Source organism: Rhea pennata, chromosome 13 (assembly GCF_028389875.1).
Source record: "Rhea pennata isolate bPtePen1 chromosome 13, bPtePen1.pri, whole genome shotgun sequence".
In the NCBI taxonomy this organism is placed as follows: Eukaryota; Metazoa; Chordata; class Aves; order Rheiformes; family Rheidae; genus Rhea; species Rhea pennata.
The window spans coordinates 4,249,352-4,262,611 of NC_084675.1; the positions used below are offsets into that span (position 1 = coordinate 4,249,352).

Sequence of the window (13,260 nt, forward strand, 5' to 3'; positions counted from 1 at the left end):
TAAAGAACTAATAAAAATACATGTGAAGTTCAAGTGCATGTTACTGATCTGTTGTGTTTGTGGAAGTGTAACATTTGGAGAGTCTCTGTAGATGTAGGATAAATAGGCTCAGGTGGGCAAGTTAATCACTTTAATGTGTTTAGTAGCTGTTCCTTTTGACCCAGTTGGTATTTTTGAGGCCCTTTTATGAAACAAAACCAGAAGCGGGCCTCAAAGGAGTGAAGACAAGAAATCTCTGTTCAAGGAAGGGTTTGGAAGCAAAAATACTTACACAGAAAAAATGAAAAGATGCATTTGAACATAGCAAATGAAAGGGAAAATGAGGCTGGTATCACTGACAATGGAAAAAGGGTAGCAGTAGAGCAATGCAAGTAAGAGTGGCAAACTGGGAATGGAGGCACAAAGGCCTGATGAAGCTGATCAGTAAAAAGCCGGGGAAGAAAGAGCACAGGAGTTCTTGCAGCATGTGCTATATACGTTTTCAAAGAGATGACTTCACAAAAAAAGAGTATATAAAATGAAATCTTTATTGAGATGGACAGCCATGTGCTTGCAGAACATTTAATATAAATGCAGTGTATAAATGGCAAAGGGATGTGGAGGAAAGATGAACAATAAATTTGTACAATATGTTACATAGTTGTTACAAAACCAAGAGGTTCTTGAAAGGTGCACAGAAGCTTTTTATGCCTGCTTCTGTGCTAATATTTAAAACTGTAGGTTCATGTAATATACTAGCTTATTTGATTCAATCTTAGAAGTCAGCATCTAAGTTGTCCTCAATTTATGTCTTGACCCTGTGGCGGGTTTCTCAGGTAACCATAATCTTCCCACTGCAAAACTATGTGTACATCTTAAATACATACAGGCAGAAAATAAGTAAGCACATTTTTATGCATACTTAGCCAAGAGCTTATTGAGGTGAATGTGGTGTGCACTGGGACTGAGGTCTACTCGCAAGTTATTAATCCAGATCAAGGACTGTTGGGACCAGCTCAGTTCTCTGCGTGTCGTAGATGGTGTCAGTAACTGACGGTTGCTAATGAAGTGCTAAAACTCAATACCTTGTAGTGTCTAGATGTCTTTTAATCATATATGTCAAGAGGCATACTGAACTAGTATATCAAACAGTTGTTTGCACTGTTGGATGTAACTAGGACTAGGTTCTCTTCCCCTTCCACTCGCCATGCCTCATCGTTTTACCTTTCTATGTTGTTTACAATTCTACCATCCTTTCAAAGGTCTTTACTATATTATGGGGGTTTCATGGTGCAAAAATAAACTTAATGCAGAAATAAATTGGAAGTTTGTAAAAGAAAAAAAAAATCCATAGAGGCGACTATTAGTTTTTGTCAAAGTAGTGTTTTAGCCTGTGTTTTGATGTTTCAAAATTAAGGTTTTCTAACAGACATGATACTCTCTATTAAAATTTATGTCCTTAGTGCTTTTCATGCAAACTTACATAATTAGTAGACTCAAATTACGTCAATAGTTCCAATTCCTTTATTAAGTATTTTCATTTGGGAGATAAAAGACAGCATGACGAATTGTGGTTAAAGAAAAAGAAGTATTCAGATCTTTTTGATGTAAATGCACTAGTAAACTGTTTCAGGATCAGTTCTGAGAAGTTATGCTCTTGTTCCAGAGTATATTGTGGCTTTTAATGGATACTTCACAGCTAAAGCTAGAAGTAAATTTATTTCAAGTGCACTAAAAAGCAGTGATATCGAGAACTGGAGGATTGTACCTCGCAACAACCCAGCCAGTGACTATCCTAGTGATTTTGAGGTGATTCAGATCAATGAGAAACAGAAAGATGGAGTACTGACACTGGAAGATCATCCAAACATCAAGAGAGTAACACCTCAGCGGAAGGTCTTCCGATCTCTCAAATACTCAGAGCGTAAGTAATTTTCTTTATGGTTGCATGAGATCTATTTTGGAAAAATCTGTTGAATCTTATTTAAGGCACTCAGTTTAGCATTACACAAATGAGAAGGCAGTTGTGCTATGTGATTTTTCTTTTAACTCATAGAAATCTATTCTTTTTCCTATTTAATTGTCAGGGTATTGCTGTAGTTTTGCTAGAGTGTGGCAGTGAATTTGCCTGCCACGTAGGAGCATTTTTTTGCTGCAGTCACTTACTGCTGTGGGCAGAGACTTTGGGCAACTATATCCCCTAGTACATAAAGTGGGAATTTTCACTGATTTTGATGATGCTAGTATTTCTGGAGAAAGTGGACACTTGCTTGTCTAAAAATTTTGTTGTGAGGTAACAGTATGATCTGTATATTTGCATAAAAGTCAAGTCCTTTGTGTTTTTCCTCATACTGTTTTTTTGTCTTCATTCTAATTGTACATAGCTGATCCTACATTGCACTGCAATGAGACCAGATGGACCCAAAAATGGCAGTCATCTCGTCCCTTGAGAAGAGCAAGTCTTTCTTTAGGTTCTGGTTTTTGGCATGCAACAGGTCGACATTCAAGCAGGCGTTTGCTGAGAGCTATCCCACGCCAAGTTGCTCAGACCTTGCAGGCAGATGTCCTCTGGCAAATGGGTTACACAGGTATGCATTTTTCTATTGGCTTAGATCAATTATCTTTCTTGAAAAACAAATGAAGTGTAAGGATGTGCAGTTTGCCTTTGTGTGTATTGATCTCATACTGAGTGACAGTTCCAGAAAGATTGAGAAATACTTGTTTAGTGATGCATTGTATTCTTACAGAGCACTTGTATGTGTGTGTACACTGGATTTAAGTGAAATTAATCTTATTGGTACTCTGGCTGAATTTTTGCAATGGAATATGAATTTTATTAAAGATCTAAAATACATTAAATTGTGGACTGTGTAATATACATAAAAGGTTCATTAATTTGATAGAATAGATTTGTATTGAAGCAGAGTTGGAAAAACAGATTCTTTTCCATTATAGGTGCTGGAGTAAGAGTAGCAGTTTTTGACACTGGATTGAGTGAGAAACATCCACATTTCAAAAATGTAAAGGAGAGAACCAACTGGACTAATGAGAGAACCTTGGATGATGGTAGGTTACCATGTAGTGTTGATGAAATTTTTCCTGACACCAGTGTGAGTGTTTCTTTGCATTGTAAAGTTGTTGCTGCTGCTGCTGTGGCAACACATTTATTAACAACTGTTGAAGCTGTATCTTGAGACTTTAAGCCTAATTTTGCAACATTCTAAGTGCTTTGTGTTCTTATCAAATTCAACAAATAGTATTAAGGCTTCAAGAAGGCACTGAGCAAGTCTCTCTAGAATCATACCTGGTGTTTCATCATAGCTTTTGAAAAATGTCAGGCAAGAAAACATTATGCAAGCATAAATAAATATGAAGGTGATTGGAAATAAGAGTTAAACCCCATACAGTTGTTTCTTTCCCGTTTCTTTTTATGTACTCCGCTCTTACACAGTGCCTTCATATTTTTGTAGTTATGAGAGAGAATATTTTGCTTTATTGTGCAGTCTAGTAGCTAATGAGCGTTTTGGTGGCTTTCTGTAAAGTTTTTCTAATTTATATAGTTTTCATCAATGAATGCTATGCTAGTTTATGCACACGGAACCCTTTATTTTCTACAGTATATTTGTGTTCTTTTTTTCTTGTGTTGACCCTGATTTGCCTTGACTGTATACTTTTATAGATTATTAACTTCATAAATCCAGGTCAGTGAGCCAGTGGCCAATTTAATGCATTTAGTTCAATGTATTCATATCTTACTCGGTGCACTTACATAGTTTTGTCATGTAGTATTTCATTGCATTACAGTACCTCCTTTTGGTACCGCTTTCTACTAGTTCTCTATCCAGATGATTGGTGGACAAACAGATTTTGAGCACAGAAATATAACACAGGCAGTCTCATAAAGCAAAAGCTAAATTTGTTTTTTGTGAAAGGAGGAAAAGATGTGTTTTCTTGTCTTATTTTTCATCCTTAACAAACTATGGTTATTGCAGAGTCAGAATAAAAAAAACCTATAAGGAGTTTACTTAAAGTACAATGCTTGTGACTTAAAAATAAAATGCTTGCGACTTGCATTTGCGGAAAAAAATTAGTTCTTTAATTATTGTTTAATATGACTCTTGACCTCATCTGTAGCGAATAGGTGTGGACAGACTATAGAGACTGTATCTCTCTCTGTTTTGTTATGGGCAGGTATTTTTCCTTTGGTGTAACCTAACCATATACAGTCAGCAGTGCTGCTGCTGAGGCTGGATTATTGGTCACATAATCTTCAGAATAGTTGTAGTGTAATATTGAATATGCCATTGAGATGTATTTGGGTAGGATTAATCAGTTACTTCCGTCAGGCTTCTGGGAATGTGAATTTGTTCAGAAAATCAGCTGGCTGTCTGGCTAGATAGTATTGGAAATTTTAGCCCCACAGAAGTCAATAGCAAAATTCAGTTTCGTTAAGACTAGAACTGAACCCTGTATTTATGATTTGTTATAAAGTATGTTAGATCAGTGTGATTTTTGATATAGATATTTTTTAATGAATGAAATACTTAATAATGAAATGTTTTGAATTCTAACATCTTATTTTGTTGTCCTCTGTCTGCCTGATAGGTTTAGGCCACGGAACTTTTGTAGCAGGTGTGATAGCCAGCATGCGAGAATGCCAAGGATTTGCTCCAAATGCAGAACTGCACATTTTTAGAGTGTTCACCAATAATCAGGTAGCTATTTTAAATGTTTTAAATTCTGCCTAGATTAATGCAGTATTAATTCTTTCCTTCCTGAATATTGCAAATACTTGCAAATTTTGACATTCTTCGTTTGATAAATGAGAAGCATACATCTTTTTGTTTTAGAGAGAGAAGACAATTACTTATTATAGAATATCCTGGAGTTTCCCAATCTCATATATTCTTCAGAAATAATGTGTAAAAGTCTGATCTGTATAGAGGTGCAGCTGTCACTTAGATATATTGAGCACTAGAAATGCTAGGAATTCATTGTTGGTTTTGTGCTTTCTTTCTGTGTTGTTTCTTCTTCTGTCTCTCAGGTCTGTATTGTCATGGAGTCACTGGATTGCAGATGAATGCTTTTGTTTTCCCTTTTTTATGCAGGTCTCCTACACATCTTGGTTTCTAGATGCCTTCAATTACGCAATTTTAAAGAAGATAGATGTATTGAATCTAAGTATTGGTGGGCCAGACTTCATGGATCATCCTTTTGTTGACAAGGTTAGTACAGTGAAATAAAGCTTCTGTGATTGCGGTATTTGATCTAAACTTGTAGAACAGCTTATTTGTCACAGCTGCTGACAGGTTCTGGTTCTGTAATCACTCTTTTGTGGGGTTTCATTTGCATGAGAGAAACTCTGTGCAGGTGATAGTTTTTACGAATATTTTTAGGGGAATTGCTTCTCTTAAGGAAACAAACTTTACAGAACGCTGTATGTACCACTAGGAAGTGACTCCCAAACATGTAACTAAGTGGGCCCTTAATGCAAGCAACTTAGCTGATATCCAGCTCTACTTTATTCAAAAATTCCTGCACAGTTAATCTATTTTCTAGCAAAAATATATGTATCATGAATTTGACAGCAGATTGTTGAAGAATAACTAGTTGAAAAAGTATAGGTAGTTGATAGAGCTATGTGATTACAAATGTGTTTCAGGTTAAGATGGAATTAGGTTTTTATCTTAGTAAATGTCAGGGTTCTTTTATCTGTTGATCATTCCTTCAAAAGCACAAAATGAATTAATTTATGTTTAAAAAAGGATAAATCTTTTCTGTGAAAAATGTTACAAGGGGATCTGAGGAATAAAAGTTCTCCCTTTCTTATCATAATCTATATTGAAATTTAGTTTGACAGTGACTTTACTACTCTTCCCAGAGTATTCCTGATTCTCAGGGGGAGAATCCTAGAGAGGATTCAGAATTATTTGAATTTTGGTGCCTAGAGTGTTTTGTTACAGACAGTTTTTCTTTTGATGTAACCTGACTATGTACAGTCAGCAATGCTGCTGTTGAGATGCGATTATCAGTCACATAATATTCAGAATAGTAGTAGCATAATACTTAATATACCATTGAGATGCATTTTATAAGTCTCAGTGAGAAAGGGGGTTTGAATTAATAGTTTTTACAATCAGGCTTCATGGAATGTGTATTTGTGTAGAAAACTCTTTTTTTGATGGTGGAGTCTTTAAAAAAATTCCCTTTTTTCATAGGTATGGGAACTGACAGCTAACAATGTGATCATGGTTTCTGCTATTGGCAATGACGGACCTTTGTATGGGTAAGTTTCAGTGACAATTTAAAGAAAAGTAAATACATTGTTACACTTTTTTTGGAAGGATTGAGGTGGAGGATTTTCCTTCCTCCTTTGGCTGTAATCTGTTACAAGGAGTCTGTTTTTTGGAAGTGATCCAAGTTAGACTCCTTCCTCAATTTTCTTTATCTTTTGTCTCAGTAATACATTTATGAAGTACTTAGTTGAATATTCTTTCATTCAAACAACAGAAAGCCGGTCGAAGAGCTGCACTCATATCTGATGTTTAACTGTTAGTATGAGCAGATATCTTTGGGTACAGGTCTCAGACTTAAACAATGCAGAAGCATCTTGCCAGAATGATTTGTGGCATATTTCTGAAATGAATGCCTAAAAAAAAGGTTTTGTTTTGTTTTGAAGATAATGTGGTTTAGTAGCTTGAAAAGTTACTCTCACTGATAGAATATAACTATATCAGGTTGTACCAATAGTTGCTGTGGAGGTTAGACAGAGTACTTGTCAAAAATCTGATAGTGGCATACCCATTGTCTGTACAGCATTACAGCTGTGGTCATCTTTTCCTTCCTGTCTTTTTATTTCCAACTTGTTCTAGGACTCTCAATAACCCTGCTGACCAGATGGATGTGATTGGAGTAGGTGGCATTGACTTTGAAGATAATATAGCTCGCTTTTCATCAAGGGGAATGACCACTTGGGTAAGATACTTCAACTATGGCCAGCCACATTTGCAGACAAAGTAAAGGCTTTTGGAAAGAGCAGTTGTTGGGGTTGGGGATGTTTTGTAATCTTGTGCAGACGATGTGTGTGTATTAACATGTGATAACAGGTTTCATCAAAGATCAGAATAGTTGATGACTGGTGTAAGTTTTGAAACAAGAAGCTAAATACTATTTCTGGGGTTTTTCATCGTTGATATTGACTACTTTTGAAATTCTTCATGTCTGTGAAAGTATCCATTATCTTTTGAATCACGGTGAGGACTTTCCAGTGTGGGCAAATTTCTCTAAAAATGAAGGCTTGTTTTTACCCTTTCTTTAGTACCAAACATTCTAGGCTTTCCGGATGTTACATGCAATGTTGCACTTACTTGACCTCCTTTCAGTTTGCAGTTACCTGTTGAACTGAGGTGACTGGTACTGCACACATGATTTCAGAGGAGAGTACATGATGATCTTGCTTAAGGACATTACTTTTTTTTTTTTTTTTGTATTGTGCTGCATCTCATTCATTAGCTAGGTAACAACTTGGTTATCATTTTTTCTGTGGCTTCGTAAGTAGCATAGATATTAGAGCAATTTGCAGTAAAGCTGACAGCCCTTTTGTATATTGATATACACTGAGCAGATAAAATGCTGTAAACGGTTTGAATGATTCTGTACTTGCTAATTGATACTGAACCTCAGCTAATGTAGTTGATCATTTTACTTCTGAGTGACTGGCAGCTAATTTAAATGCCAAAATGAAACAACTGATGTTCAGTAATTATTTGGGTACTAATTTGTACATTTTCTTTCACAGGAGCTGCCTGGTGGTTACGGTAGAGTGAAGCCTGATATTGTTACTTATGGGTCTGGAGTGAGAGGTTCTGGCATGAAAGGTGGATGTCGCTCTCTCTCTGGGACAAGTGTAGCATCTCCTGTAGTGGCAGGTGCTGTTACGTTGTTAGTAAGGTAAGCCTCAAGTAAAAATCTCTGAAAAATGTATCAATGCAGACAGAGCTGTAAGAGGCTCTTAAAGGAATGTACCAAATAAAAATAAATTGCATTTAGGTATAAGAAAAACTCTGAAGGATAAAATCAGGGATTCTTCTGCCTGAGATGTTACCTTATCTGACTAGCTCTAAATCTCCTGGGCTAAATGTGAGACCTGTTTTGAATGATAACTATATATATAAAAATATAAACAGGGAAAACAGTATTACAAAATATTTTTTCGTATTTTTAGTTATTTTAAGTTGCTAAGCTTTTGTCACTTCACGTCATAGTAGAAGAGTAGCTTCTCAAAGTAGGCACCTACAGCAGATAACTTGTCTCAGGATATGTAAATTCTGTAGAATTTAGGTTATTATCCAGTTACATAAGTCTTCTGTTGTGCACTGAAGAACTTAAAAGGAGAGTAGGAGTTTCTCCTCTCTGCTTTTGAGTTTGTAACTCTTTCTACTTAAAGACAGGACAAACCTTTATGTGAAAAACTCTTAGGCCCAAAATTCAAAGTCATCATCATCCCCTCTATACTCTAGAAGATGTTTGTGGCAGGAGATCCCTGCAAGTTTCCAGCTACAGAGGCTTTGATTTTTGGAGTATTTTGTCTAGCATTTCAGAATACTACTATAATTAGAACTACTGCTGGTGACAGAGCACATTGTAAGAAGAGAAATGTATCAGAAAATTGCCACTCTGTTTTCATCTTCAGCTGTTTCTTTGAGAAATCGAGTAATATTTGGCAAATATGAAATGTGGTTGTTGCTCATGGCAGCCTAATTTTTAATTTTATTTTTCATAAATTAAATGGATTAGACTGTTCAAGGCAGTATGGTAAACAGGACCAGCTAGAAACACAAATAGAGGCCACCTAAGGTGATCTACTGTTTCCCACTTCAGCACAGTTCAGAAGCGTGAAACGGTGAATCCGGCAAGTATGAAGCAGGCACTTATTGCATCAGCACGTAGACTTCCTGGAGTCAACATGTTTGAACAAGGGCATGGCAAGTTGGATCTTCTGAGAGCTTATCAGATCCTCAACAGCTATAAACCGCAAGCCAGGTTAATTTTAATCCTTGATTAACAACCGATACACTATGATCTGCAGTATTTCTTTTTAGAGAGCTGGTGATAAGAGTGTAACTTAGTTGAGCAATCTGTGTTTATGCAATGAAGAGACCGAGATCTTAGGTGATCCTGACATGAATTTGGTAGGAAGATGGATGAAAAGTCCTGATATTTTCTGCCAAAGTTAGAGCAGTGTAGAGTTTTGAAGAGCCTTTGAGACTTAGCTTCACTTTCTCTTCGAGGTTCAGTTTAAACTGTCAGATGTTGTGAATAGTGCAATATGGACCAAAATGGAAGAGCAGATAAATTTTAGCTTTTCAGAATAAATATATTCTTGAGCTGAAAAGTTGCTTTTGCTTTATGAAAATAGAGTAAATCTTTTCACACAAATTTACAAAAAAAAAAAAAACCGAGGGGGAAGAGAAGATTCTTGTGCAGATTAGGGAAGCAATTTAAGAACTTGACAGGGTAACTATGGCTAGCATGTTTAATCTGTAAGTTTTTCATATATTAGTTATATGTGGTGTCATATACCTGTTTTATTCACTGTTTTTTTTTTTTTTTTTAATAAATCTCCTCCTCCCACCCTCCATCCTGCTGTAGTTTGAGTCCAAGCTACATTGACTTGACAGAATGTCCCTACATGTGGCCCTATTGTTCTCAGCCCATATACTATGGAGGGATGCCAACCATTGTTAATGTTACTATCCTTAATGGTATGGGAGTCACTGGGAGAATTGTAGACAAGGTAAGACACATTGTTCCAAGCCTTGACTATTAATATTGCTAAATGCTTCCCAGAAAGACTATTCTAGCCATAAATTTAATACAACAAAGAAACTTTCTTACTGATGAGATGCAAAATATTTAATTTTGAAGGACACACTTGGATTAATAAGATTTATCCTTCTGAACTGTCTACACATGTTTTCCAGCAGTGCACTGGCTGGTTTCAGGTGCCTGTATTGTTTTGTCACTGTAAAACAGTTTGGATTAACAACTACATAGAGATTTCTTGTATTCTTTGATCATATTTAAAGTATTGTGGAACAAAGTATAGACTTTCTCCATCCATTTGATCTGGAACATGTGGACTCTCCGTAAAGGACTGTGACATTATAAAACATGCCTTTTACATGGGTCAAAATGACCTGAATGTGTTGACTTATCAAGGCCTGCAACAGAATATGTTCTTTACTTCAGTACTGTTGAGCAGATTGGTTGCCTTAGGAGGATTCTATTTTTTAAAATTAAGCTTTAAGCAAGTTTTTATGTAGAACAAAAGTTAAACTGCAAGTTCAATAACTACAAAGTAAATAAGGCACCTGTTCAAGAACTCTAGCCCATGTAAATGAGCTGAAGTTCAACATAGTAGTGTGAATTCTGAGATCTGTTGCAGATTTGAGCTTGCTCTGAAAGCTCTTGAAGCTTTTTTTCTGACATTGTTAGCTGGTGGTAATGCTCAGACACAACTGCTGTATTTTGTGTGAATCTGGAACAATGATGTTTTTTGTTACTGAAAAGAAACTTAGTGTTCCTGCTAATAAATTTTTGCACAGGACTCCAGAATAATCAATTAGGCCCATTTATGCAGTATGCTGTTCAGTTACCTTCTTAGAGTTCTGCCCCTGAAAAGCCTATAGTCCAGATCATTAAAGCTGTCATGATCAAGTTGTTTTGCTGGCACAACACCTTGCTTTTAAGCTTTGTTGACGTTTTGCAAGTTGGCATAATCTTCAGAAAAGTTTAGGGGGGTTGTTTCTGTGGAGGGAGAGGGAGGGCTACATGTGCAAAAATTCAGTGATTGCAAATACTGTTTTACCAACAGTCCTCATTCTTCTTTTCACAGCCAGACTGGCAGCCCTATCTCCCACAAAACGGGGATAATATTGAAGTGGCTTTCTCCTATTCCCCTGTGTTATGGCCTTGGTCGGGATACTTAGCAATTTCTATCTCTGTAGCAAAAAAAGCGGCATCTTGGGAAGGCATTGCTCAAGGTCACGTTATGATCACAGTATCATCCCCTGCAGAAAATGAAGTAAGTTCTATGCATTTTGATTTTCTGTGTTTTGTAAAGGTCACTTCATGATATACAAATAAAACTTTTTAAGAGGTTGCTATAGTCCTGCCATTTTAACTATAGAGTAGGTTTGGGTCAAGAAACTGGAGAGTTTATAGTAGACATCAGGATTAATCTGTGAACTGAATATGCTTTGTAGTTCAAAAATCTGTCTGTGAGACTGACTTCATAACTTCATTTATTTATTCTGAATTCTAAGTAATGTGTTTTGAAACAGAGCTTATTTAAATATTTTTCTTTCTTCTGAAACTATACTTACTGTTCTAGAGAATGTTTTAAGGGTTTGAATGCTTAAACTAAATCATAGTTCTAATGTTTTAAGTATTTTAAATTCTAAACATAGATATAAACTGTTCAATGCTAGGGAAAAGAGGTATAATGATTTAAGCTAGAGTCATCTCCTGGTCTCTGTAGCTGGTACAAAAGTGACAAAAGGAAGGTTTCGTATCTTATTTTCTTGGCCTGTTATGATCCACAGTTAAATGCTGAATGTTCTTGTGGGGGAAAAAGATTTCATTGGGTTTTTTTGTCCTTCAGTCTAAGAATGGTGCAGAGCAGACTTCAACGGTGAAGCTTCCAATAAAAGTGAAGATTATTCCTACTCCACCTCGTAGTAAGCGAGTCCTTTGGGATCAGTACCACAATCTACGTTATCCACCAGGATACTTCCCCAGGGATAATTTGAGGATGAAGAATGATCCATTAGATTGGTATTTATCTCAGGTTCTATTAAATCAGTATTTCTTGATTGTATGTTAAAGATATGGATAACTTTGAATGCCAGAACACCCTGTCCTTTATCAGTGCAGCATGGAATTACCTTTTCTAATAAATCTGTGAAAAGTCCTTGGCCCCTGTATGTCTTTCATTGTGAAGGGTTTTTTAATCCAGCAGGCTTTTTATTCACATGAAATGAGATGTTTTTAAATACAGATTTAAGACACTGAGACTTTTGTTTTGCTTTTAAAGTTTAGCATTTTTCTTTTCTGCCCTACTTTCTGCCAAGGGGGCAACTTTATTAGCTGTTCTGGCATTCTCTTATCAAAAAACTATGAGATTTGAAAGACTGAATCCTAAAGAAGAGATCGCTAATCTAAGAGATCTATCTCTTTCTGATAAGAAATGTGCAACAGTGTATAAGCGAGGATTAATCAGATCAGCGTCCAAGTTGTATGCTTTTGGAAAGCTGTTTGCAGCATGAAGATAAAGCAAGTGGCCAGGTATTTCTCTGCTGGGTTTCAGCAATTACTTACAGGTGGTCCTGTGTGATTCTTCCATATAACTTACTGGCTCTATGATGTGATGCAAACAGATAGGTTTGTGCTTCGTAAGGGACATGTTTTACGTCTAGCTTTGCTGGCATAGTTCTCTGTGAACTAAAATAAGTACTCGGAACCAGTGTAATTAGTGAAGAATTTTGCAGAGGAGATTATGCATGGAAAACCATTTGAAAAAATGGAACTTATAGAAAGGAAGCCAGCAAGTGATGTATTAGAGGATTTAAAACAAATTTCTGCAAGCCAGATTTAAATATCTTCAATGTTTTTTTTCTTTTTTTCATTAAGGAATGGTGACCATATCCATACAAACTTCAGGGACATGTACCAGCACCTAAGAAGCATGGGATACTTTGTTGAGGTTCTTGGTTCACCTTTTACATGTTTTGATGCAAGTCAGTATGGTAAGCATGAATGGCCTCGTGCTGCATACAATTAACTTCTTCCTTGCTGATTTTTTAAGACTAAAAATGTTGTGGAGGCTTGAAAAACAATTCTCTAAGAGTAGAAAAGTATTATAAGGGTGCAGATTTATTAATTATATGCTTATATTTAAGTGTGTGAAGTGTGAATGCAGCAGCTTGCTTGCTTGGGAATCTAGTAGACGTGGTTCAGGTCTGTATCCTTCCTTTAACTGAGGAAAAACTCCTCAGTTAAAAATGCCTCTGTATCCAGTCCCACAGAAGCAGAACTCTATCTGCTAAAAGATTTTGGCATAGTCAAAATGAAGCATAGATGGATTCTAGACTAAAATTGAATGTCTGTTCTGATTTTTTTTTTTCCTTTAGCAATGGCATTCTAAAAAGTAGATTTTGTGGATAGAGTAGGAAGTGAGGAAGGCATTCCATTAAAAGATGTGCAGTAGTGAAGCAGTAT

At 36.2% G+C, this 13,260-nt stretch overlaps 1 protein-coding gene across 1 annotated transcript in view; it reads left to right on the forward strand.

Annotated features, from left to right (window-relative positions):
- Positions 1-13,260, forward strand: part of MBTPS1 (membrane bound transcription factor peptidase, site 1) — a 28,683-nt gene that overhangs the window by 1,907 nt on the left and 13,516 nt on the right. The window contains exons 3-15 of the mRNA XM_062586244.1: positions 1,646-1,903; positions 2,364-2,567; positions 2,935-3,045; positions 4,585-4,694; positions 5,088-5,204; positions 6,198-6,265; positions 6,852-6,954; positions 7,778-7,929; positions 8,860-9,021; positions 9,631-9,775; positions 10,877-11,065; positions 11,645-11,817; positions 12,673-12,788. Coding sequence (XP_062442228.1) covers positions 1,646-1,903; positions 2,364-2,567; positions 2,935-3,045; positions 4,585-4,694; positions 5,088-5,204; positions 6,198-6,265; positions 6,852-6,954; positions 7,778-7,929; positions 8,860-9,021; positions 9,631-9,775; positions 10,877-11,065; positions 11,645-11,817; positions 12,673-12,788 — 1,908 coding nt within the window. The remainder of the gene's footprint in view (positions 1-1,645; positions 1,904-2,363; positions 2,568-2,934; positions 3,046-4,584; positions 4,695-5,087; positions 5,205-6,197; positions 6,266-6,851; positions 6,955-7,777; positions 7,930-8,859; positions 9,022-9,630; positions 9,776-10,876; positions 11,066-11,644; positions 11,818-12,672; positions 12,789-13,260) is intronic.